Source organism: Bubalus kerabau, chromosome 12, assembly GCF_029407905.1.
Source record: "Bubalus kerabau isolate K-KA32 ecotype Philippines breed swamp buffalo chromosome 12, PCC_UOA_SB_1v2, whole genome shotgun sequence".
NCBI classification, from domain to species: domain Eukaryota; kingdom Metazoa; phylum Chordata; class Mammalia; order Artiodactyla; family Bovidae; genus Bubalus; species Bubalus kerabau.
The window spans coordinates 48,261,575-48,284,879 of record NC_073635.1 but is presented as its reverse complement, the minus strand read 5'-3'; the positions used below and the strand labels follow the sequence as shown (position 1 = coordinate 48,284,879).

Below are 23,305 nucleotides of genomic sequence, written 5' to 3'. Positions count from 1 at the left end.
CTCTTTGTGACCCCATGTAGTTTATTTAGTTCAACACTAAAATTCCCCACAGTTTAGAGGATAACTAAATTGGGGAGGCAAATAACTGTTGTTTTTTTTTAAGTCCTATGTTACCAAATATTTATTATCTGCTTTGATCTTGTGCTGTGTAAGGCAATGGGAACAAGCTTCTGTCCTCAAATCACTTACATTCTATGGTTCAATTTAGTCTTTGTTGGTACATCAAAAATGCCTGAATAATAACCCTGCCAACATGTGTGATTTCAACAGTCAAGAGTTTTCCTACAGAATACAACTTGTGGGAGACACTTCCCTGGTGGTCCAGAGGCTGAGAACCTCTTTCCAATGCAGGGGATGTGGGTTCCATCCCTGGTCGGAGAAACAAAGATCCCATGCATAGCAGAGCAACTAAGCCTATGTCCTCCAACTAGAGCCCGGGTGCCTCACTGGAGACCCTGAGAGCTGCAAACTACAGAGCCCGCCTGCTCTGCAGCGTACGAGCACAAGTAGAGAGAAGCCTATTGCTGCCAGAAAGACCCTGAGTGCTGAAACTAAGACCTGACACAGCCAGCCAAAAAAGAGAAAGAAACAAAAAAAAATACACCTTGTGGGGTTGTCTTAGTATGTAAATATGACGTGAACACTGCAGGACATTTTTATGATTATAAACTTACGTGAAGAAAACTGTCTTAAGCTCTTATTCCTCCCCTTTCTCTTCTCTAACTCAGCTCTACCTTCACCCTGCAATCGCAAGTGATTGTTGCTGTCATGTTTGACTATGTGACCCCATGGACTGTAGCCCACCAGGCTCCTCTGTTCATGGGATTTCCCAGGCAAGAATACTGGAGGGGGTTGCCATTTCCTCCTCCAGGGGATCTTCCCAACCTAGGGATCAAACCTGGGTCTCCTGCATTGCAGGTGATTCTTTACCATCTGAGCTACCAGGGAATCCACCTTCACCCTACTGCCCATTTAACAGGGGCTTTGTGTGTTGCCTTCATATTTTCAGGATATATATAAACACACACCTATCCATCCAATTAAATACTGAATTTGTATTAGGGAAAAATACCAACAGCAAATAATTTCAGCCAAAGGATCTGGAAGTAAATTAGAAATGTTCCATTTTAGCTATAGAACCATAAAATTATGTAATGGTTAGATCTTACTTTCAAATATTAGCACCATAAATTCCTATTAACAAGATCCGAGAAAGCGTAAGAAAAGCATTGCTATGGAAAATTGAAAATACTCAGTAACTGTAGAAATTATGATGCTTTAAGATGATCATGGATGCTAGTATAAAAGAAGTCCAGGCCTTATATCATGTAATCTCGCTCCTAATTTTACAGATAAGAACCAGTTCAGGGCATTTTAGTGACTTGCCCCAGGTGACCCGGTCAGTTCTCATTCCAAATTCTACATTATTAGCAACATAGTCTTGATTTGACTGGTTTATAGCGTGAGCTCTCAGTTTTCATTAGGATGTAGCTGAGATTATACCTCTTTTGAAACATTTTCTCTAGTATATAAGAAAAAGATTATTGTAGAAAAAAGAAAATACAGATAAGCATAAAGGAGGAAATAAAAACTACTCAGTTAAGACTTTATATTTAAAATCTTATCTGTCTTCTCTTTGCAAAACCTTATCTTGACATCCTGGAGAAATCTGTTACTTTTGTATGGGTGACAGTCAGGATTTCAGGATATCAGAATCAGGTTACCCAGCTAAAATCAGACATGTAGGAGGTCAGGGTCAGAAAGAGTAGTACGTCGCTTGAAACAGAGAAGGGTCAGAAAAGCAGACTAGAGCATGTGACAGGCTTAATGTATTTGGCTGTACCATGGGGTTTTCATCCGATGCTACATTTCCCATTAGCATTTATGTGTTCAGTCTGCTCTCTTCTTGTAGACTATAATAACAGACACACCATAATGTCTGCCATAATCTTAGCTGACTTTCTGAGGAGAACCTACCTAGCCGTAGCCCTTCTGAATGAACAGCCTTAGGCAGCTTTCTTTGGTACCAGATGATCCCTGGTCATTAGTAAGGGCAACCATTCAGTAGCTGGCTAATAACCTTAACACGTCTTGCCACAAGAGGTATCCATCCCCCAATAAGGAGGAACTGTGCCCATTCAATTCTTGCTTTTGGAAAATACAGAGAGAACTAGTTAGAAGAGAGCAGATTAGGGAAAGGATGCAGAGAAACACGTCTCAAGACAAGGAACTGTGAGCAAGTGGATAAGGAAGTGGAAACCATCAGTGAGCAGACACTAGGAGAGAAACAGCGAGAAGCCAAGGTACCACTGGAGGAAAAGATCCATGGACTCAGTGTGGAAATCCACAGAGCTGCCTTGTTCCCAGGCTGGTCAATCTAGATTTCCTGTTTTCTCCATTCTGTTAGCTCAGTCTATTGCTACATAGATCCTTATGATAATTATCCCTTATTTCATTTAGATTGTAACTCTGTCATTTTTTTGAAAAAGGAGGTTGAACTATGTAATCACCAATCTCTCACATCTCATTGATCTTGAGTAGCATGTTCTGAATGTATAATGAAACAGCTTAGATCAGAAGTTCCCATACTTGACCGATTATTATAATCATCTAGGGAGTTGAAAAAAGTTTAAGATTCTGGGGACTCACTGACTCAGAATATCGTACAGAAAATCTTTCTGGCTTTGAGTCTCTATGCTCAGATGGTAAAAATCATGCCTCTTCTGAGAAATTAAGGCATGGAGGGGTAACCGTGTTGAAGTAAAGTGAATTATTTCATAAAGTTACTCCTAGTTTGACTCTGTTAAATTCTCATTATTATTAAAACATCATTTTCAATATTTCATAATTTATTTTCTCTACTTTCAATCCAAATATTTCTAATTTCTTAGTTTTTTTTTTTTTTACTACTTTCTGTGTACATATATTTTAACCTAATAATGCATTTCAGTTTTTTGGTTTATGTTAATATGATTGGTTTTATACTTTACAAGAAAACTCCTTACAGCAAAATATATTATTTTACAAATACGAGGGGATAGGTGATATTTTACATCCCTTTTATTCTTATGTAAATTTATAAATGATGCAAACAGGAATTCCCTGGCTGGCCAGTGGTTAGGACTCAGTGCTTTCACTACTGAGGGCTGGAATTCAATCCCTGGTCAGGGAACCAAGATCCTGTAAGCCGAGAGGCATGGCCAAAACTACAACAAACAAACAAACAAGAAACCCAAAAAACAAACTTCTTTTTGCTTATCTGCATTTTCTCTTTTTTCTATAATAAACTTTCTTTTATATATAAGAGAAAATCCTTCAAAAGAGGTATGATGTCAGCTACATCCTAATGAAAAACTGAGAGATCATGCTGTAAACCAGTCAAATCAAGAGTTTCTGATTCGTTTAAAATTTGTCCCTGGAGAATGGAAGGTGCTATATTAATGCTAATTACTGGGCAAGTTCAATATGTTAACTAGAAAAGGGACTAATACAGATCTTTCAAGGCCCTTTCGTAAAATGATTATAGTTAGTCTGAAACCAATCAATATGAGTGAGAGGAAGGATATTTAAGTCAAATACATTTAGTGAAAACTAAAGACTAACATCCTAAATTTTTGTTGTACTTACAAACAGTGTTGGCTTGGGTATAAATACATTGTCTTCAGGTTCTTTAGGCGCATTCAAAGTCTTTGATTTCTGATTTTCTGTCACATTTTTGGATTCCATTTTAGTGAAACGTAAGTTGTCCTCGGAACGCTTACTACGCATGTGAGTGATAATCTGTTTCATTGCTGCCAATTCCTGTTGATACATGAAAATAGAAGAGGAAGACAAGTATGATTTTAGCAAGCAGAACTCATGATGTTGATGTTAAAACATTTATTTTTATTCTTGAAGTAGAAAAAACATTTGAAACAATTACATTACATAAATGAGGAAAGTTGTGAAAATAACTACATATTAATGTTCAATGAAAGTGAAGTCGCTCAGTCGTGTCCGACTCTTAGCTACCCCACGGACTGCAGCCTACCAGGCTCCTCCATCCATGGGATTTTCCAGGCAAGAGTACTGGAGTGGGGTGCCATTGCCTTCTCCAATAATGATGCACAAAAATCTCATAGTTGTTAATACTGTTAAAAGATAAGTATGTCATTCCAAAGGGGAAAGAGGGGGAGGGAGAAATAGGATAAATAGGAGTATGGGGTTAAGAGACACATACAATAGTATTATCTTGTTATACATAAAGGAGATCAGCAACAAGGATTTACTGTATAGCACAGAGAATTATATTCAATATCTTATAATAACCTATGATGGAAAATACTCTGAAAAAATACTCTGAAAAAATACACATGTATAACTGAATCACTTTGCTGTACACCTGAAACAAACACAGTATTATAAATCAACTGTACTTCAAAAAAAAATTATTCCAAAGTCTGCTGCTACTGCTAAGTCACGTCAGTCGTGTCCGACTCTGTGCGACCCCATAGACGGCAGCCCACCAGGATCCCCCGTCCCTGGGATTCTCCAGGCAAGAACACTGGAGTGGGTTGCCATTTCCTTCTCCAATACATGAAAGTGAAAAGGGAAAGTAAAGTTGCTCAGTCGTGTCCGACTCCTAGCGACCCCATGGATTGCAGCCTACCAGGCTCCTCCGTCTGTGGGATTTTCCAGGCAAGAGTACTGGAGTGGGGTGCCATTGCCTTCTCCAATTCCATAGTTTAGTGTTTCTCAAATTTTTCAGCACATTGGAATCACCTGTGGAGCTTAAAAAAAAAACCTGATGCCTGTGTTCCACCCTCAGAGATTGAGAAATAATTGAACCGGGGTGTAGCCTTGGCTCTGAAATTTTTAAAGATCCCCAGGTGACTTTAACAAATTTGGGAGTCATGGGCATAGCTACGTCCCCTGGTAGCTTTTCTACACATACTTGATAAACAGATTATTTAGGTACTTAACTTTTTCTCTTCTACCTCTTAAACTATCCTACCAGCCTTTTTTGAAATCTTGCATGAAGATGCAAGGGAAAAAGTCTGAAAAAATTTTTTCTTGTCTATTAATCAGCAGTCCAAACAATAAGTTTAATATAGCTTCAGGATTTCTTTAACCGTGTTATTCCCGGACTAAAAGACAGAAAACAAATTTATGGTTACCAAAAGGGAAAGTGGGGGGAGGGATAAATCAGGAATTTGGGATTAACAGATACAGACTGCTATATATAAAAGAGATCAACATCAAGGACCAACTTGTATAGCACAGGGAGTCAGAATCACTCTGCTCTACACCTGAAACATCATAAATTGACTATACTTCAGTAAAGACGAAACAAAACATATTACTCCCTCTTCTACAAATGAAAACCTGAGTTAGGTCTATCAGTCATTGTTTGAATTAAGGATTAGTTATGCTGAACTTGAAAAACCCAGAAAAAATTTCCCTCATTCTCTCTTCTACATCTATTTTGTTGTTTCTTTTCCCCGTAGTCAAACCTTTAGCACCGCACACTAACTAGTGGATATTTATGCTTCATTACTAAATTGATTTGATCAAACACAATTGTATGAAGAGAGGGCAGACTAAAGTCTTCTTTACCTTATTCTCTGTAGAACAGTGGTAGGCTTTGTTGGAGGTAATTTTCTCCTATGATTTTATTTCATCTTTGTGCCAAGACACAAAAGTTACAGCGATAGAAAATGTTCTGCTTCCTTCTACTAATCTGTTTATAGACATCAGCTCTGTGTCACAGCAAGTTCCTACAGGCCTTTTTTTTTTCTGGCTGTCATTAGTTCTATTTAGAACCATCTAGCTTGAGTGGGTATTTTAAAACAGAGCTGTTGAGTTTAAGCCACAAAGCCTTAGTAACTCACAGGGCCAAGAGAGGAGCTAGAAGAAACGATGCCAGAATCCTCTCTTTTCTGCAGGAATGGGGCTGGCTTGGCCAACGCACATGAGGATGTGTCTACCTTCAGAAACTGCCAGTCTGATATACTATTTAAAAAATTATTTATTTGGCTGTGTCCTGTCTTAGTTGCTCTGCAGCATGTGAGATCTTAGTTCCCTGACCAAGGATTGATTCCTTGTCCCCAGCATTGCAAGGTGGATTCTTAACCACTGAACCATCAGGAAAGTCCCTGATATTTGAGCCTTTTGAGGACTCATTGCTTTTGAGACTATGCTACTTCATTTATATGCTTCCCTATAGTGGAGTGTGTACCATTGATTTAATGTAAAATATGTCTGGTGTTATGGTAGATTTCAGCTCCTGTTCTAGTTACCATGCGGTAAATAGAAGTGAGAGGGGAGATAATGGTCTCTCAACCTATCAAAGGAACATTTTTTATCTGAAAGAACCTCTTTTTACTAGTCATACCTTTTGTACCTTGGCATGGAGATAAAATATTGAGAAAAAAATTTCCTCCAATACAACCTAACACTATTCTACAGATAAATAGGGTCCAGGGAATCATACCTTCTGAGGGGAGGGAAGGGGGAGACGGTAAGGATGAGGAGGGAGAAAACAAAGGGGAAGCGGGGATACCAGGCAGAGGGCTTTGGCTCCTGAGAGTCCAAGAGGCAGTCATGCTTTTGTTTCTCTTTGACCTCACCTGCTGCTCATATAGGAACAATTACAGCTGACAGATCACTTCTGATGCTGGTCAGGAGACAGAAGGGAAATTCACAGGTTTTTAGACTAGGATGACCCCAACCGAGGCTGCTGTCACAGTACCACGGCTGTTCATCTGATACATTAAATGTTAGCACAGCTTCTGAAATCTAAGTAAAGAACACTGAAAAAGCAACAGAATTCTGCAAAATTCCTATTAGGATAATACACAGCTACAATGGACACCAAAATAAGATGCAGTTTTATTATGTTTTCATACAGATGGTCTCTTTTATATCAATGGTAAATTCGAACAAAGAAAATTCCACTTAATGTCAAATAGTATTGACAACACCACTGGAGACTGAGCACACAGAAAGCCAAGCACAGGTAGTGGAAATATTTCAGTACTCGGTTAGAAGTCAAAGACTCACCTATTCCGGACAGGATTATTAACTGTGTAAACTTAGGAAATCTACTCTGATTCAATAAGCTTCAGCTTCCAGACTGATCAAATGTATGCTTGTCTTACCTTTTTGGATCTTTGCCAGTCTCATAAGTGTTTGGGTATGTTTATTTTGCATTTCTTCTATTGTGAGGGTGGGCAGTTTTCCTGAGTCTAAGGGTATCACCAACTCAATGGATATGAGTTTGAGCCAACTCTGGGAGATGGTGAAGGACAGGGAAGCCTGGCAGGCTGCAGCCCACAGGGTCGCAAAGGGTCCCACACGCCTGAGGCGACAGCACGCACACATAGGTGATTAACAAACAACGCTGTGATAGTTTCAGGTGAACAGCGAAGGGACTCAGCCGTACATACGCGTGCATCCAACCTCCCCCAAACACCCCTCCCATCCAGGCTGCCACACAACACTGAGCCGAGTTCCATATGCTATACAGCAGGTCTTTGTTGGTTATCCATTTTAAATATAGCAACCCTGACTTTCTTACAGAGATCTTTCCCCTTCTTCTTAAAGAGTTTCTGCCTTTTTTCTCCTCATTGATGGAAATGCCTTTTCCCCCACATGACCTAAGATTATCTAGCGTCTTAATCATACTGTTTGCTGGGATCAATTTTGTACTGACTGATTTTAAGACTGATGCAAAGTTGTTACTCTGAAATTTCCTTTTATTGCACATCTTGGCATGTTCCATTATTTCTTGTCTCTCTCTCTCTCTTTTTGTCATTTGATTGCAAACAATCTAGTAATTTCATGAGGGGGTACTGTGGTAAAGTACTATACTCGTCCTCAGAACTCTGCTGGTATTACTTCTCTGTTTTCTAAAGTCAGATTTCTGGGAACTATGCTGCCAAGCTAATGTTGATTTCTTTGTAAGTATTTTCTTTCTCTCAGAACTGTCAATATTGTTTACCTTTTCCTTGTAAATTTCTGTCTTTTTACCTTTTTCAAAGTTTTAGGAGAGTTTGTTCACTTTTCCTGACATCCTTCTACTGGCATTTTTAACTTACTTATAGTAACTACATGATTTTGATTTCAGCATTTTTTGAAAACACCAGAAACTTTTTCCATACGCTGCTTATTTTCTATAAATACTAATTTCTCAAATCTTTTTGAAGAAACTAATTACAAAACCTTGCAAGTTCTTTTCTGTCACAGAATTTTTGTTTTCTCTGGAGAAGAGTCAGTCCCTCTGTTTATTGTGTGTGTGTGGTTTTTTTTTCCCTCTTGTGCTATTAATTTTCTTCCAGTTTCTGACAGTCTTTGGTTGTGTGCCCCAATTTATGAATGAAGAAACAGACTAAATGTTTTCTTTTTGCTGCTATGGGCCATTCATCTGAATGAGATAGCTGGATATGCGGACAAGAAAATCTGCCAAGCAGGTTTCACTCTAGGGTCCTCAGATGGAAAGTAGGCTCTCTTATCCAAAATTACAAAATGTGGAATATCTTATTCAGGGACCCTTCTTTTTGGCAGTCCTAGTCAATTCCTGGCAAATGCTCCATTAATTTAGAAAGTCATTTGTCAAAATATTTCTTTTAATTTCTGCTTTTTAAAAATCATAGAATCATTACTCATTCATTATAAAATTCAAGTACAGCAAAAGTACCCTGCCTCAACTCTCTTTTCCATATACCACTTGTTTGAGACCTTTAAACATTCTTCTATAGCAGTCTGACTGATAAGAATATTCATTAGTTCTGATACGTTTTCTAGTGATCTACAAAAACCTAATAGGATATATCTTATAATTCTAGTATATCAAACACGTAAGAAAATTACCATAACTTCAGGAATGAAGGAACCATTCATTAAAATGAACAAATGTAGAACTGCATCCAATTATATGATTGTAACTTAATATAAAAATAAAACAAAACAATAAAAACCACATTGCAGTACTCTACTCCTTAAGTGGAAGAGTAAAGGACATTCTTATAACGCTTCCAGATGGTGAAGATGTTGAAGATGATGACTGTACAAACACTCTCTATAAAGGAGATAAACTACTCTCTTGAACGTGAACGCACATATCCTGGTCATTTAGTATAAACTATTTGCATAGAGGGTGGCATATTAAAAGAGCTCCACTGCAGAGCAGCTGCTTAAGAGTATTGCATGGTTGATGCCAATAGATGGCTGAAAGTTGTAAACTCTGCAAACATGTTGGCAAGGGGACACATAGATGGCATTTCTTGATGAAAATAGCTCTAAGAAGTATAATGCAAACATGTGCTCCACTGGAGGTTACACTGAAGTGCTCTTTAGAGGAATAACAATGTATCTGGCAGTCAGGTCAGCATTCTGTGCATCCTTCTTACCTGAGCTAACCTGAGGTAAAAACCAACCTGGTTTTAAACCAAAACAAAAGAGTCTGAAATGAAGTACATGGATGCAATCTCAAAAATGACAGAATGATCTCTGTTCATTTCCAAGGCAAACCATTCAATATCATGGTAATCCAAGTCTATGCCCCAACCAGTAACGCTGAAGAAGCTGAAGTTGAACGGTTCTAGGAAGACCTACAAGACCTTTTAGAACTAACACCCAAAAAAGATGTCCTTTTCATTACAGGGGACTGGAAAGCAAAAGTAGGAAGTCAAGAAACACCTGCAGTATCAGGCAAATTTGGCCTTGGAATACGGAATGAAGCAGGGCAAAGGCTAATAGAGTTTTGCCAAGAGAACGTACTGGTCATAGCAAACACCCTCTTCCAACAACACAAGAGAAGACTCTACACATGGACATCACCAGATGGTCAATACCGAAATCAGACTGATATTCTTTGCATCCAAAGATGGAGAAGCTCTATACAGTCAGCAAAAACAAGACCGGGAGCTGACTGTGGCTCAGTTCATGAACTCCTTATTACCAAATTCAGACTTAAATTGAAGAAAGTAGGAAGAACCACTACACCATGCAGGTATGACATAAATCAAAGCCCTTACAATTATACAGTGAGTGAAGTGAGAAAAAGATTCAAGGGATTAGATCTGATAGATGGAGTGCCTGATGAACTATGGACAGAGGTTCCTGACATTGTACAGGAGACAGGGATCAAGACCATCCCCAAGAAAAAGAAACACAAAAAAGCAAAATGACTGTCTGAGGAAGTCTGACAAATAGCTGTGAAAAGAAGAGAAGTGAAAAGCAAAGGAGAAAAGGAAAGTTATATTCATTTGAATGCAGAGTTCCAAAGAATAGCAAGGAGAGATACGAAAGCCTTCCTCAGTGATTAGTGCAAAGAAATAGAGGAAAACAATAGAATGGGAAAGACTAGAGATCTCTTCAAGAAAATTGGAGATACCAAAGGAACATTTCATGCAAAGATGGGCACAAAAAAGGACAGAAATGGTATGGACCTAACAGAAGCAGAAGATATTAAGAAGAGATGGCAAGAATACACAGAAGAACTGTACAAAAAAGATCTTCATGACCCAGATAATCACGATGGTGTGATCACTCACCTAGAGCCAGAAACTCTGGAATGTGAAGTCAAGTGGGCCTTAGGAAGCATCACTATGAACAAAGCTGGTGGAGGTGATGGAATTCCAGTTGAGTTATTTCAAATCCTAAAAGTTGATGCTGTGAAAGTGCTGCACTCAATATGCCAGCAAGTTTGGAAAACTCAGCAGTGGCCACAGGACTGGTCAGTTTTCATTCCATCCCAAAGAAAGGGAATGCCAAAGAATGCTCAAACTACCACACAATTGCACTCATCTCACACACTAGTAAAGTAATGCTCAAAATTCTCCAAGCCAGGCTTAAACAGTACGTGAACCGTGAACTTCCAGATGTTCAAGCTGGTTTTAGAAAAGGCAGAGGAACCAGAGATCAAATTGCCAACATCCACTGGATCATCAAAAAAGCAAGAGAGTTCCAGAAAAACATTTATTTCTGCTTTATTGACTATGCCAAAGCTTTGACTGTGTGGATCACAATGAACTGTGGAAAATTCTGTAAGAGATGGGAATACCGGATCACCAGACCTACCTCTTGAGAAACCTGTATGAAGGTCAGGAAGCAAGTTAGAACTGGACATGGAATAACAGACTGGTTCCAAATTGGGAAAGGAATATGTCAAGGCTGTATATTGTCACTCTGCTTATTTAACTTATATGCATAGTACATCATGACAAAAACTGGTTGGAGGAAGCACAAGCTGGAATCAAGAATGCTGGGAGAAATATCAATAACCTCAGATATGCAGATGATACCACCCTTATGGCAGAAAGTGAAGAACTAAAGAGCCTCTTGATGAAAGTGAGAGTGAAAAAGTTGGCTTAAAACTCAATATTCAGAAGACTAAGATCATGACATCTGGTCCCATCACTTCATGGGAAATAGATGGGGAAACAGTGGAAACAGTATCAGACTTTATTTTTTTGGGCTCCAAAATCACTGCAGATGGTGATTGCAGCCATGAAATTAAAAGAGACTTGCTCCTTGGAAGAAAAGTTATGACCAATCCAGAGAGCATATTGAAAAGCAGAGACATTACTTTGCCAACAAAGGTCCGTCTAGTCAAGGCTATGGTTTTTCCAGTAGTCATGTATGGTGTGACAGCTGGACTATAAAAAGAGCTGAGCACTGAAGAACTGATGCTTTTGAACTGTGGTGTTGGAAAAGACTCTTGAGAGTCCCTTGGACTGCAAGGAGATCCAATCAGTCCATCCTAAAGGAAATCATCCCTGAATATTCATTGGAAGGACTGATGTTGAAGCTGGAACTCCAATACTTTGGCCACCTGATGTGAAGAACTGACTCAGTTGAAAAGATTCTGATGCTAGGAAAGATTGAGGGCAGGAAGCGAAGGTGATGACAGAGGATGAGATGGTTGGATGGCATCACTGACTCAATGGACATGAGTTTGAGTCAACTCTGGGAGTTGATGATGGACAGGGAAGCCTGGTATGCTGCAGTCCATCGGGTCACAAAGAGTCGGACACGACTGAGAGACTGAACTGAACTGAACTGTTCTAAACCAAGTACATACCTATATTGGAGGTTTAAACTACTTCTGAAAGAGCATTTAAACATTTTATTTTGGAAACTTTTAGTCCCCATTTTCTACTGCTTGACTTTAACCATTATCAACATTTTGGCAATAAATTGTTTTTTCTTAAAAACAGCTTTATGGAGATATAATTCACTTGCCAATATAGTCATCCATTTAAAGTATAAAGTAAAAAAAAATTCTTCCCATCACCTCAGAAGGAAACCCTGAGTCCTTTAGGAATCACTCCACTATCTCATCCTGCCCTCAATTTACCAGCCACAAGCAACCACTAATTGACTTTCTATTTCTGTGGATTTCTTTGTTCAAGGCATTTCAAATGAATGGAACATGTATGTCCATTGTGACCAGCTTCTTTCACTTAGCGTGGTGTTTTCAAGGTGCATGATGTTATATATCTACTATTAATTCATTTCTTTTTATGACTGAGTAATATTTCATTGTACAGCTATCCCACATTTTGTTTAATCCATTCATAATCAGCTGGTGGACATTTGGGTTGTTTACACATTTTGGTTGCTATGAATAATGCTGTTAACATCTAACATTCATGTACAAGTTTCTGTGTAGACATGTTTTCATTTCTCGAGTATAAAACTAGTTGTGGGACTGCTGGGCCATATGGTATCTCCATGTTTAATCATCTGAGGAACTGCCATAATGTTCTGTCAACATTGTTTTTATCTACTTCCTTTCCAGTTATTTTGAAATAATTGAAAGCAGATTTCAGACCTCAGATCATTTCACTTGTAAATATTTCAGTAGAGATTTTTAACAGATAAGGATTAAAAAAAAAACAACACCCAAAATATCATCATCACATCTAACAAAATAGTTTAAAAGAAAAAGCAAAATTATTTCAAAGTTATCTATTGATACTCTAAGTGCCCAAAGACAATTTAAAATCATTATCAAAGCAAATTTTTAGCACATCTCAATGTATGATTTAAAAAGTTTATTATTATTGGAGTATAATTGTTTTACAATGTTGTGTTAGCTTCTGCTGTATAACATGAATCAGTGTGTATGTAAGCATACATATATATCCCCTCCCTCTGGAGCCTCCCTCCCAGCCTGCCCCTCCATCCCACTCCTCTTAAGTCTTCACAGAGCACGGAGCTGAGCTCCCTGTGTTACACAGCAGCTTCCCACAAGCTATCCATTTTACACATGGTACTGAATATATGTCAATGCTACTCTCTCAATTCACTCAATATATAATTTTTGAAGAAGGTAAAATATACCTTGAATGCCAATGCCACTACACTCTAAACAATAGACAAAACAGATTTTTGTCTGGCAAATTAATATTCATGTGGTATTTACTATGTTCCAGGCTTTGCAGTATGTATTTTACACAAAAATGTAATCTTCAGGATTTCCCTGGTAGTCCAGTGGCTAAGACTCTGTGTTTCCAATTCAGGGGGCCTGGGTTTGATCCCTGGTCAGGGACCTTGCATGCTGCAACTAAAGTTCACTGCTGCCAGTAAAGATCCTGCATACCAAACAAAGATCAAAGAACCCATGTGCTGCAACTAAGACCCAGCACACGCCCAATGAATTGAAAAAAAAAAAAAATTAATCTGTTAAATACCAAGAGGTAGATATTACTGCAATTCTCAAGACAAACTGAGGTTTAGAAGATTTTAAGAAATACAGCCAAATTCATTAGCTATTAAGAAATGAAATCAGGATTCAAATGAATTTAAAGCAATTCAAATTAGAATTCAAATAAATTCATTATTTACACAATAATGCAGATGCTCTGTATCAAGGCCTTTGACAGTCACAATTTCAGGTTTGGAAGGGACCTTCAAGTTATTTAACCTCTATACAAAACAAAACAAAGCAACAACAGCAACCACACAAAGCAAACCAAACATGTCTCCATATAATGTCTACCCTTAGGTTTTAATTCCAGCCTTTGGAGAGATGTATCGCAAGTCTATTTCTGCCTCTTTCTCATGCCTACTTCGAATTTCTTGTATCTCTCTAAATCTTTTCTACCCTGTTGTTCAGTTGCTCAGTAGTGACTGACTTTTTGTGATCCCGTAGACTGCAGCACGCCAGGCTTCCCTGTTCTTCACTATCTCCCGGAGTTTGCTCAAACTCATATCCATTAAGTCAATGATGCCCATCTAACCATCTGTCCATCTGCCCATCTGTCATCCCCTTCTCCTGCCCTCAAACTTTCCCAGCATCAGGGTCTTTTCCCATGAGGTGGCACTTCACATCAGGTGGCCAAAGTATCGAAGCTTCAGTTTTCTTCTCTAAACACCTCCAAATCCCTTAATCTCTCTTGGCTGAATGGAATTCTTTTATCATCTTGATTATTTTCCTCTGATTACCTCCTAGTAAGTATTCAAAGTTTTAAGTCTAGAACAGAATGAAGTCCTGGCCAGAGCAGAGAAGAATAAGGCTTATCAACTCCTTATTCTAATGCATTTCAGATGATAAATATTTTTGGAGTCATACCCTATCTACCATGGAAAGCTTACTGAGAGCTCAAGGATTTGGTAAATGAGACACGATTGTGCTGTCATAGCCTAGGGGACATAACTAATCACTAACAACATTCTTTCCTGAACTTGGATATAATCTTAAGGTCATCCTCAACAGTGAGGCAGGTAGAGGAAGCTAGCATTATTACACACTGAAGTAGGCTACTGCCACTGATGACAGAACAGAAGTGTGGGCACCTCAATTCTGTTCTGATTGGTTTGTGCAGATCCCTTCATTCATCTGATTACTGAATTTCACCTTGGACTTCTAACGGCCTTGCCTCTGGTATACATGTCGTCTTGTACCTGGCTTTTCCTTCTGTACCAGGATTCATCTAGCTGTTGTCTGCTTTCTGGCTTTTATTATTTCAGTATAATCTGGTAGGTTTTGATGCAAATTCTTGTTGATTTCCATCATTAATTTCAGACTCCAGGCTCTTTGAGACTCTTCGGTGTCTGGAGTGTGACTCACTCTAGTACCTGAACTTCTCCATATTCCCAGTCTTCCTTCAGTGTCAGCAACTTGATACAGGATATAGATGTCCTAAGTTTAAATTAAAATACTGCCAAAGAAGACCATAATCATCTCATTTCACTGTTAATATTCTCTCCTGGCCAACACATATTTCCAGAGACTTATTTTAATAGCTTTGCAGTTTGTTTTATGCGTGTCCTTATACCCAAGAATTGTTTAGTTTGTTATAAACGGCTGCTATCCTAAGAGTCATAAAAACACAGGGTTAGAAATGATAGCAAGAGGTCATTTACTTGTTCCTTACTGATAAAAAAAAGGTCAGAGAAGTGTACTTACTATTTAAAAGGAAACATACCAAACTTCTAAAATGTAGTGGGAAAAATACACATTTCATTCTTTAAAAAAACAAAACAAACCTAAAACTAGAAAAGAAAGGTCTATGTGATACATAATAGATGTGAAAGTGTGATGCAAAAAATGTTAAAAGGGCATATGTACACAAATAAGGTATTTCTATGGTGAGATAGAATGTTTCACTCAAGACAGAATTTTACCTGCAGGACAAAACAGGGGTATTTGTAATTTTAAACCTGATGATGAAAAGATTAAAAAAGAAGCCAAGATACTTGTGAAAATCAAAATAATCTGACCTAGTTCTGTTAAGTTTAGTTCAAGTCCACATAAACATGGAGGTCTACAGAGGATAATCTTAAACAAAAGAGGTGTGTCTTTAGGCAATTCAAAACTGAGGAGAGGAAACACTCAGTTGCTGCTTCTGTCAAGTGTGTATAAGGCCATCACAGGGCTCTTTGGATATTTTAATTATAACATAATTGGGCTGAAAACAATTAAAATATTTTGGTAGGAAGAAGTTATATTATTATACTTTTACATAGTAGGTTTAGTTTAGTCATACTTCTAGTATATTTAAATCCAACACTTACAATGAGTATTTTTTGCAATACTTTACTCTCTGAATTTCCTCAGACCTAAATTCATATACCCTTATGTGGAAAAAATAAGCATTCTCAAATTTTATAGGGAAAATATGACTTATACTATATATGTTTTAGCTTTCCACTATAATAATTACCTTTAAAACACTCTTTTACATCTCAGAAATCAAAAACAAATTTGAACTTGAAGAGCACACTATGATGAGAAGTGTATCAATCTGAGAAATAATTACATCTTCATTTAAAGAAAAATTAACTTACCCACACAGTATTTTTTTTTAAGTCATGATGACTATTCTGACTGTAAAATTTAACTACATAGGTGTCTAAGAAAAACATGTAAAAAGGTATTCTTAAGAAAATTTCAAAATAGTTAAGTATGAACCAAAAAGAATGACACACATATAGAAATATGTAATTTGTTTGAGCCCTTTATGAAGTGGATTGCCTCAGGGGCACTTGTGATGCCGAAACGTCCCTGAAACTTTCCGAGAAATCACAAAGAACATGGGAGTTAGTCCTGGAACATAAACATACCATAAAAGAATGATAATTATACCGTGACTTCATTTTGCAGAAACCTGGCTAACTGCAGGTTTTTTTTTTGTTTTTTTTTTAAGTGACACAGATCACAGTAAGAGGCAAGTTATCTGGAACCGTGGGAGTTAGGCCAACATTCAGGTAAGTGTGAGGCCTTGCACATTCTAGGCACTTACTAAGAAGTGGTTGGTTAAGTTCTGGTTAAATACTAACTGAAATGCTTGTGGACCTTGAGAGAGATTATTGACAGAAGTGCACTGGGTGAAAGGGTAGAAGAAGTTCAAGTTTTATTTTTTAAAATTTTATTTATTTTATTTTTGGCTGTGGTTGGTCTTCATTGGTGCTGGCAGGCTTTCTCTAGCTGTGGCTCACAGGGGCCACTCTCTAGTGGTGGTGTATGGGCTTCTCATGTTGTGGGGCACAAGCTCTAGGGCATTTGGGCTCAGCAGTTGTGGCGCAAGGGCCCAGCTGCTCCACGGTATATGGAATCTTAACACCACGCACCATCGGACCCACATCCTCTGTCCTGACAGCCATATTCCTAACCACTGGGCCACCAGGGAAGTCCGAAGTTCAGCTTTTAGAAACAGATATATTATATTCCACGAATATATATGTATGAGGGGGGAGCACGTGAATATATTAAAGGTTGGTTTCTCACCTTATCTTTGACAAAGGAGGCAAGAATATACAATGGATTAAAGACAATCTCTTTAACAAGTGGTGCTGGGAACTCTGGTCAACCACTTGTAAAAGAATGAAACTAGAACACTTTCTAACACCATACACAAAAATAAACTCAAAATGGATTAAAGATCTCAACGTAAGACCAGAAACTATAAAACTCCTAGAGGAGAACATAGGCAAAACACTCTCTGACATACATCACAGCAGGATCCTCTATGACCCACCTCCCAGAATATTGGAAATAAAAGCAAAAATAAACAAATGGGACCTAATTAACCTTAAAAGCTTCTGCACATCAAAGGAAACTATTAGCAAGGTGAAAAGACAGCCTTCAGAATGGGAGAAGATAATAGCAAATGAAGCAACTGACAAACAACTAATCTCGAGAATATGCAAGCAACTCCTACAGCTCAACTCCAGAAAAATAAATGACCCAATCAAAAAATGGGCCAAAGAACTAAATAGACATTTCTCCAAAGAAGACATACAGATGGCTCACAAACACATGAAAAGATGCTCAACATCACTCATTATCAGAGAAATGCAAATCAAAACCACTATGAGGTACCATTTCACACCAGTCAGAATGGCTGCGATCCAAAAGTCTACAAGCAATAAATGCTGGAGAGGGTGTGGAGAAAAGGGAACCCTCTTACACTGTTGGTGGGAATGCAAACTAGTACAGCCACTATGGAAAACAGTGTGGAGATTCCTTAAAAAACTGGAAATAGACCTGCCTTATGATCCAGCAATCCCACTGCTGGGCATACACACTGAGGAAACCAGAAGGGAAAGAGACACATGTACCCCAATGTTCATCGCAGCACTGTTTATAATAGCCAGGACATGGAAGCAACCTAGATGTCCATCAGCAGATGAATGGATAAGAAAGCGGTGGTACATATACACAATGGAGTATTATTCAGCCATTAAAAAGAATACATTTGAATCAGTTCTAATGAGGTGGATGAAACTGGAGCCTATTATACAGAGTGAAGTAAGCCAGAAAGAAAAACACCAATACAGTATACTAACGCATATATATGGAATTTAGAAAGATGGTAACAATAACCCTGTGTACGAGACAGCAGAAGAGACACTGATGTATAGAACAGTCTTATGGACTCTGTGGGAGAGGGAGAGGGTGGGAAGATTTGGGAGAATGGCATTGAAACATGTAAAATATCATGTATGAAACGAGTTGCCAGTCCAGGTTTGATGCACGATACTGGATGCTTGGGGCTGGTGCATTGGGACGACCCAGAGGGATGGAATGGGGAGGGAGGAGGGAGGGGGGTTCGGGATGGGGAACACATGTATACCTGTGGCGGATTCATTTTGATATTTGGCAAAACTAATACAGTTATGTAAAGTTTAAAAATAAAATAAAATTAAAAAAAAAAAAATAAAGGTTGGTTTCTAAAGCCCTCTGTTTGACAGCTTCTAGTGAAATTATTCCTGGAGAAGGAAAAGGCTACCCACTCCAGTATTCTGGCCTGGAGAATTCCATGGACTATAGTCCATGGGATTGCAAAGAGTCGGACATGACCGACCGACTTTCACTCACACTCACTCAGTGAAATGATTATTGAAGACTGAAAAAGATTACAGTTTAACAAACATTTAATTGAATACTTGCACATGTGTGTGTGTGTATGTTCAGTTGTGCAGTCGTGCCTGACTCTTTGCGACCCCATGCACTGCAGCCCACCAGGCTCCCCTGTCCATGGAATTCTCCAGGCAAGAATACTGGCATGGGTTGCCATTTCCTCCTCCAGGGGATCTTCTCCACCCAGGGACTGAACCTGTATCTTCTGCATTGGCAGGAAGATTCTTTATCACTGAGCCACTGAATCTGGGAAGTCCAACTGAATACTTACTATGTGCTAAATAGTGTGCTAAAGGCTAACACACAAAGAACAACTAGGCACTTCATTGGCAAGACACGTGTGTAATTATGCTATACAGTGGTAGGAATATTAATACAAATATTTTTAGAGTTGTGGGAAAGAGATTTAAAAAAGCTTAAGTTTTTCTTTGCTGAGTTATGAAGGGCTTCAAAGAATAGATAACATTTGAATTGTTTCTTGAAAAGGATGGAAAAGAGGGAAGGAACCTACATTTACTGACTTATTGTCATATGTCAGAAAAGTACTACATTGTTGAATTCTCATACAATCCTGAGTTTAGAGGGGTTAAATTATTGTCTTAAGAATCCATAGTTACTAAGTAGCAGAGCTATCTTGTCTGTTCGATTGCTATATTTTCCCACAGTATTTCAAAATATGTGACATAAAGAATATAAAGATAATTCCAGTCTTACAAGTTAATGAGAGCTGAACATATACATTTGTAATTCTGGATCAGACCAACTGCCTACCTTCTCCATGTTTGCACCTAGCATGCTGAGTGTAAGCTGCTAGAGAAAAATTACACAGAATGGTACAACAATGAACATATGACATCTCACCTTGGCAATTATTTGTTATGTCTGTAACACACATCACTCATTTATTATACAGCTATTTCAAACTTGTATTTTTCTCAAAATTCTGATCCTGGGACTTTCATGGTGGTCTGGTGATTAAGACTCCGTGCTTGTACTACAGGGGGAAAGGGTTTGATCCCTGTTTGGGGAACTAAGATCCCACATACCGCTGTCCGGTATGGCTAAAAAAAATCAACAGAGACTTCCCTGGTGGTACAGTGGATAGGAATCTGCCTGCTAATGCAGGGACACAGGTCTGACCCCTGGCCTGGGAAGATTCCACATGCCGTGGAACAACGAAAGCTCGTGCGCCGCAACTAGTGAGCCTCCAAGCTGACTGAAGGGTAAACTGAAGCCTGTTTACCTGGAGCCTGTGCTCTGCAACAAGAGAAGCCACCACAATGAGAAGCCTGCATACCACAATGAAGAAAAACCCCTGCTCACTGCAACTAGAGAAAGTCTGCATGCAGCAAAGAAGACCCAGCACCGTCAAAAATAAATAAAAAAACAAATTCTGATCCTATCACCTGTCTTGCCATTAGAAAACAGGCATTAGATGGGAACTTCCTAAATTCTTGCCACTGAACCTACTAAGTTACTTTTAACATAGTTTTTATTTCTCCTCTTCAAAATGGAAAAGGTGCCCCCTCCTATCTAAAGTTAAATCCCATCATTTCATCCTGGATTTCTTTCCCAGTACTTTTGCTCAATTGCTCATCCTCTTGAACTTTCAGTGTCTCCCTCTGATTGGCTCCTTCCTATCACCACTTAGGCTGGATATTCTCTAACTTAGGAAGGTAAAAGCCCTTGATCTCATGCTCCCTCCCTGACCACCTTATATTCTCTTAAACAGTTGTTGTCCAGTCATTAAATCGTGTCCAACTCTTTGCAACTCCACAGACTGCAGCATGCCAGGCTCCTTGAGTTTGTTCTGTCTCCTGGAATTTGCTCATATTCATGTCCATTGAGTCGGTGACGCTACCTAACCATCTCATCCTTTGCCATCCCCTTGTCCTTTTGACTTCAATCTTTCCCAGCATTGGGGTCTTTTCCAATGAGTTGGCTCTCTGCATCATGTGGCCAAATTGCTCCAGTAGTTGAAGGGACTTACAAGAGTCTTTTCCAGTAGCACAATTCAAAAGCATCAATTCTTCGGCACCTGGCCTTCTTTATGGTCCAACTCTCACATCTGTACATGATTACTGGAAAAACCCCAGCTTTGACTATACAGACCTTTGTTGGCAAAATGATGTCTCTGCTTGTGAACATGCTGTCTAGGTTTGTTATAGCTTTTCTTCCAAAGAGCAAGCATCTTTTAATTTCATGGCCACAATCCTTATTCAGAGAGTTATCTATTTTTTCTATTATTATTTTTCAACTTCTATGCATTTACCAGTTCACTGCAATCTGCCTTTTAGCACCACTGAAACAGCTTTTGTTTTTGTTTTTGTTTTAGCGTTTTTAAAAATCCAAATGACACTTTCTTTTTTATCTTTGTTTGGCCTGGCCCTTTGGCAGCTGAAGCCACTGCTGCCAACCTCCTCCCTACTGAATGGTTCTGGCTTTAGGGATCCACTCTTCCTGGTGTGCCTGCCATTTCTCTGATCACTCCTCACTCTAGTGTGAGCTTTTTTCACTCTGCCTATTTCTAAACTATTAGTACTCATCAAGACTCTGTCCTAGGCCCCTCTCTATTCTCACTCTACACACCTTCACTAGTTCATTCTATCTGCTTCCGTGTACACACCGTATTTATGCTTTGACTCTCAAATCTCTAGCTCTAGAAAAGTCCTCTTCCTTGGACTCCAGAACCTACATTTCAAACTCTCTACTGAATATATCCACTTAGATATTTTCTTGAGTTCTTTCCCAAACCTATTCATCCTACGGCCTTCGTAGCATCACCGTAAACCCAGGACACAAGCCAAAACCCCAGGCATCAATTCTCATTCCTTCTCTCATCATTCCCTAAATCCAATCAATCACCAAGCTCCGAGATTCTGCATTCTAAATAGTTTTCAAGTTGGTTCATTTTTGTTGAACCCCAACATCACCAGTTTAAGCTCATGATACCAACTATTGCTCAATAAAACACTGAAACGTTTCCTAAGAGGAGCTCTTACCACTGTCCCTAACACAGTTAGAATTTAAAGAATTTAAAAAAGAGCTTTTACATCCATTTCTTAAAATTATGCTCAGTATTTTACTAGATACTTAGCTGATTAAAGATATTTTTCCTGCTCTTGAAAGCTCAGATTCTAAGGACATATGATGAAATAAGAAAAGTCATTCTAAGGAATCATATTTCTTATACTCAAAACTGAATGTTGAATTTGAAGCCCTGATACTGTTAACTAAAAGTGAGGTCATGTTAGTCGGTCTTTTCCTTTATATTTTTAAAAACCTAATTATTTAAGATTTATATTTTATATTTTTAATACATAAAAGGTCTTAGTATAAATGGAGGCATTGAAGGGTAAAAAAGATTTCATTCCACTTGAAAGATAAAGAGAAAGCTACTTTGAAGCATCAAAAGTGAAAGAAAAGAAAAAGATTACAACACCTGGATAAGATATTTAGCTCTGAGTTTTCTGTCAACTAAGACAAAAAGGAAACACATTAAATGACACAGTTCTCATTTTCTGGGAAAAAAAAAAAAAAAAAGCATATAGCTTCATCTACAGTGGCAAAAATTTTCCTGGAACTCACGCAAACAATAATTCATCATGAGATTTTTGTCTAAATGAGACTAAGGAGGATCATAAGCTTCTGTTTCAGAAAAAAAAAAAAAGTTTTAACAGTAAGTATGTAATCATGGTTGGGTTACTTAACCATGAGTTACTCAGCTCAGTTTCATCTGTAAAAGTAGGGACAACGATACTTATCTCAGGGGACAGCAGCAAACACTAAATTATATAATATAAATGGAAGCATTTAGTAGGTCCCTAAAGTTTCACAAAACAAAGAGAAATGGCACCAGATTTTGTTCTGATCTTCTATAAAGGCAGGGATCATGACATTAAATTGTCTTTTTTTTTTTTTTAATAAGATTGATTGATTTTTGGCTCTTCTGGGCCATCACTGCTGTGGGTGGGTTTTCGCCAGTGGTGGGGAGTAGGGGTTACTCTTCACTGTGGCGCTCAGGCTTCTCTTACTGCAGAGTACTGGCTCTCGGGTGCAGAGGCTTTTGTAGTTGTAGCACATGGGCTCAGTAGTTGAGATTCACGGGCTCTAGAGCGCAGGCTCAGTAGGGCTTCCCTGGTGGCACAGTGGAAAAGAATTTGCCAGCTACACAGGAGACGTAGGTTTGATCCCCAAGTCAGGAAGATCCCCTGGAGGAAGAAATGGCAACCCTTTCCAGCATTTTTGCCTGGGAAATCCCATGAACAAAGGAGCCTGGTGGGCTACAATCCCTGGGGTCACAGAGAGTTAGACACAACTGAGAGACTAGATAACAATCCTTTCTTAACATTTTTTTATTAGGTTAATATACTTTCTCTAAAGAAAAGATGAGAATAAAAGTCACCCAATACACTTTCCAAATACATACGATGCTTTTGAATGTATCAATTC

At 38.6% G+C, this 23,305-nt stretch overlaps 1 protein-coding gene across 3 annotated transcripts in view; it reads right to left on the bottom strand.

Annotated features, from left to right (window-relative positions):
• The window catches only part of PIBF1 (progesterone immunomodulatory binding factor 1), a 231,449-nt gene that overhangs the window by 12,876 nt on the left and 195,268 nt on the right, over positions 1 to 23,305 (bottom strand). For 2 of the 3 annotated variants that reach the window (XM_055542632.1, XM_055542633.1), the window contains one exon: positions 3,628 to 3,801. In XM_055542632.1, coding sequence (XP_055398607.1) covers positions 3,628 to 3,801 — 174 coding nt within the window. Of the gene's footprint in view, positions 1 to 3,627; positions 3,802 to 23,305 lie in introns of those variants that run through there. The other variant, XM_055542634.1, reaches the window with a different exon arrangement.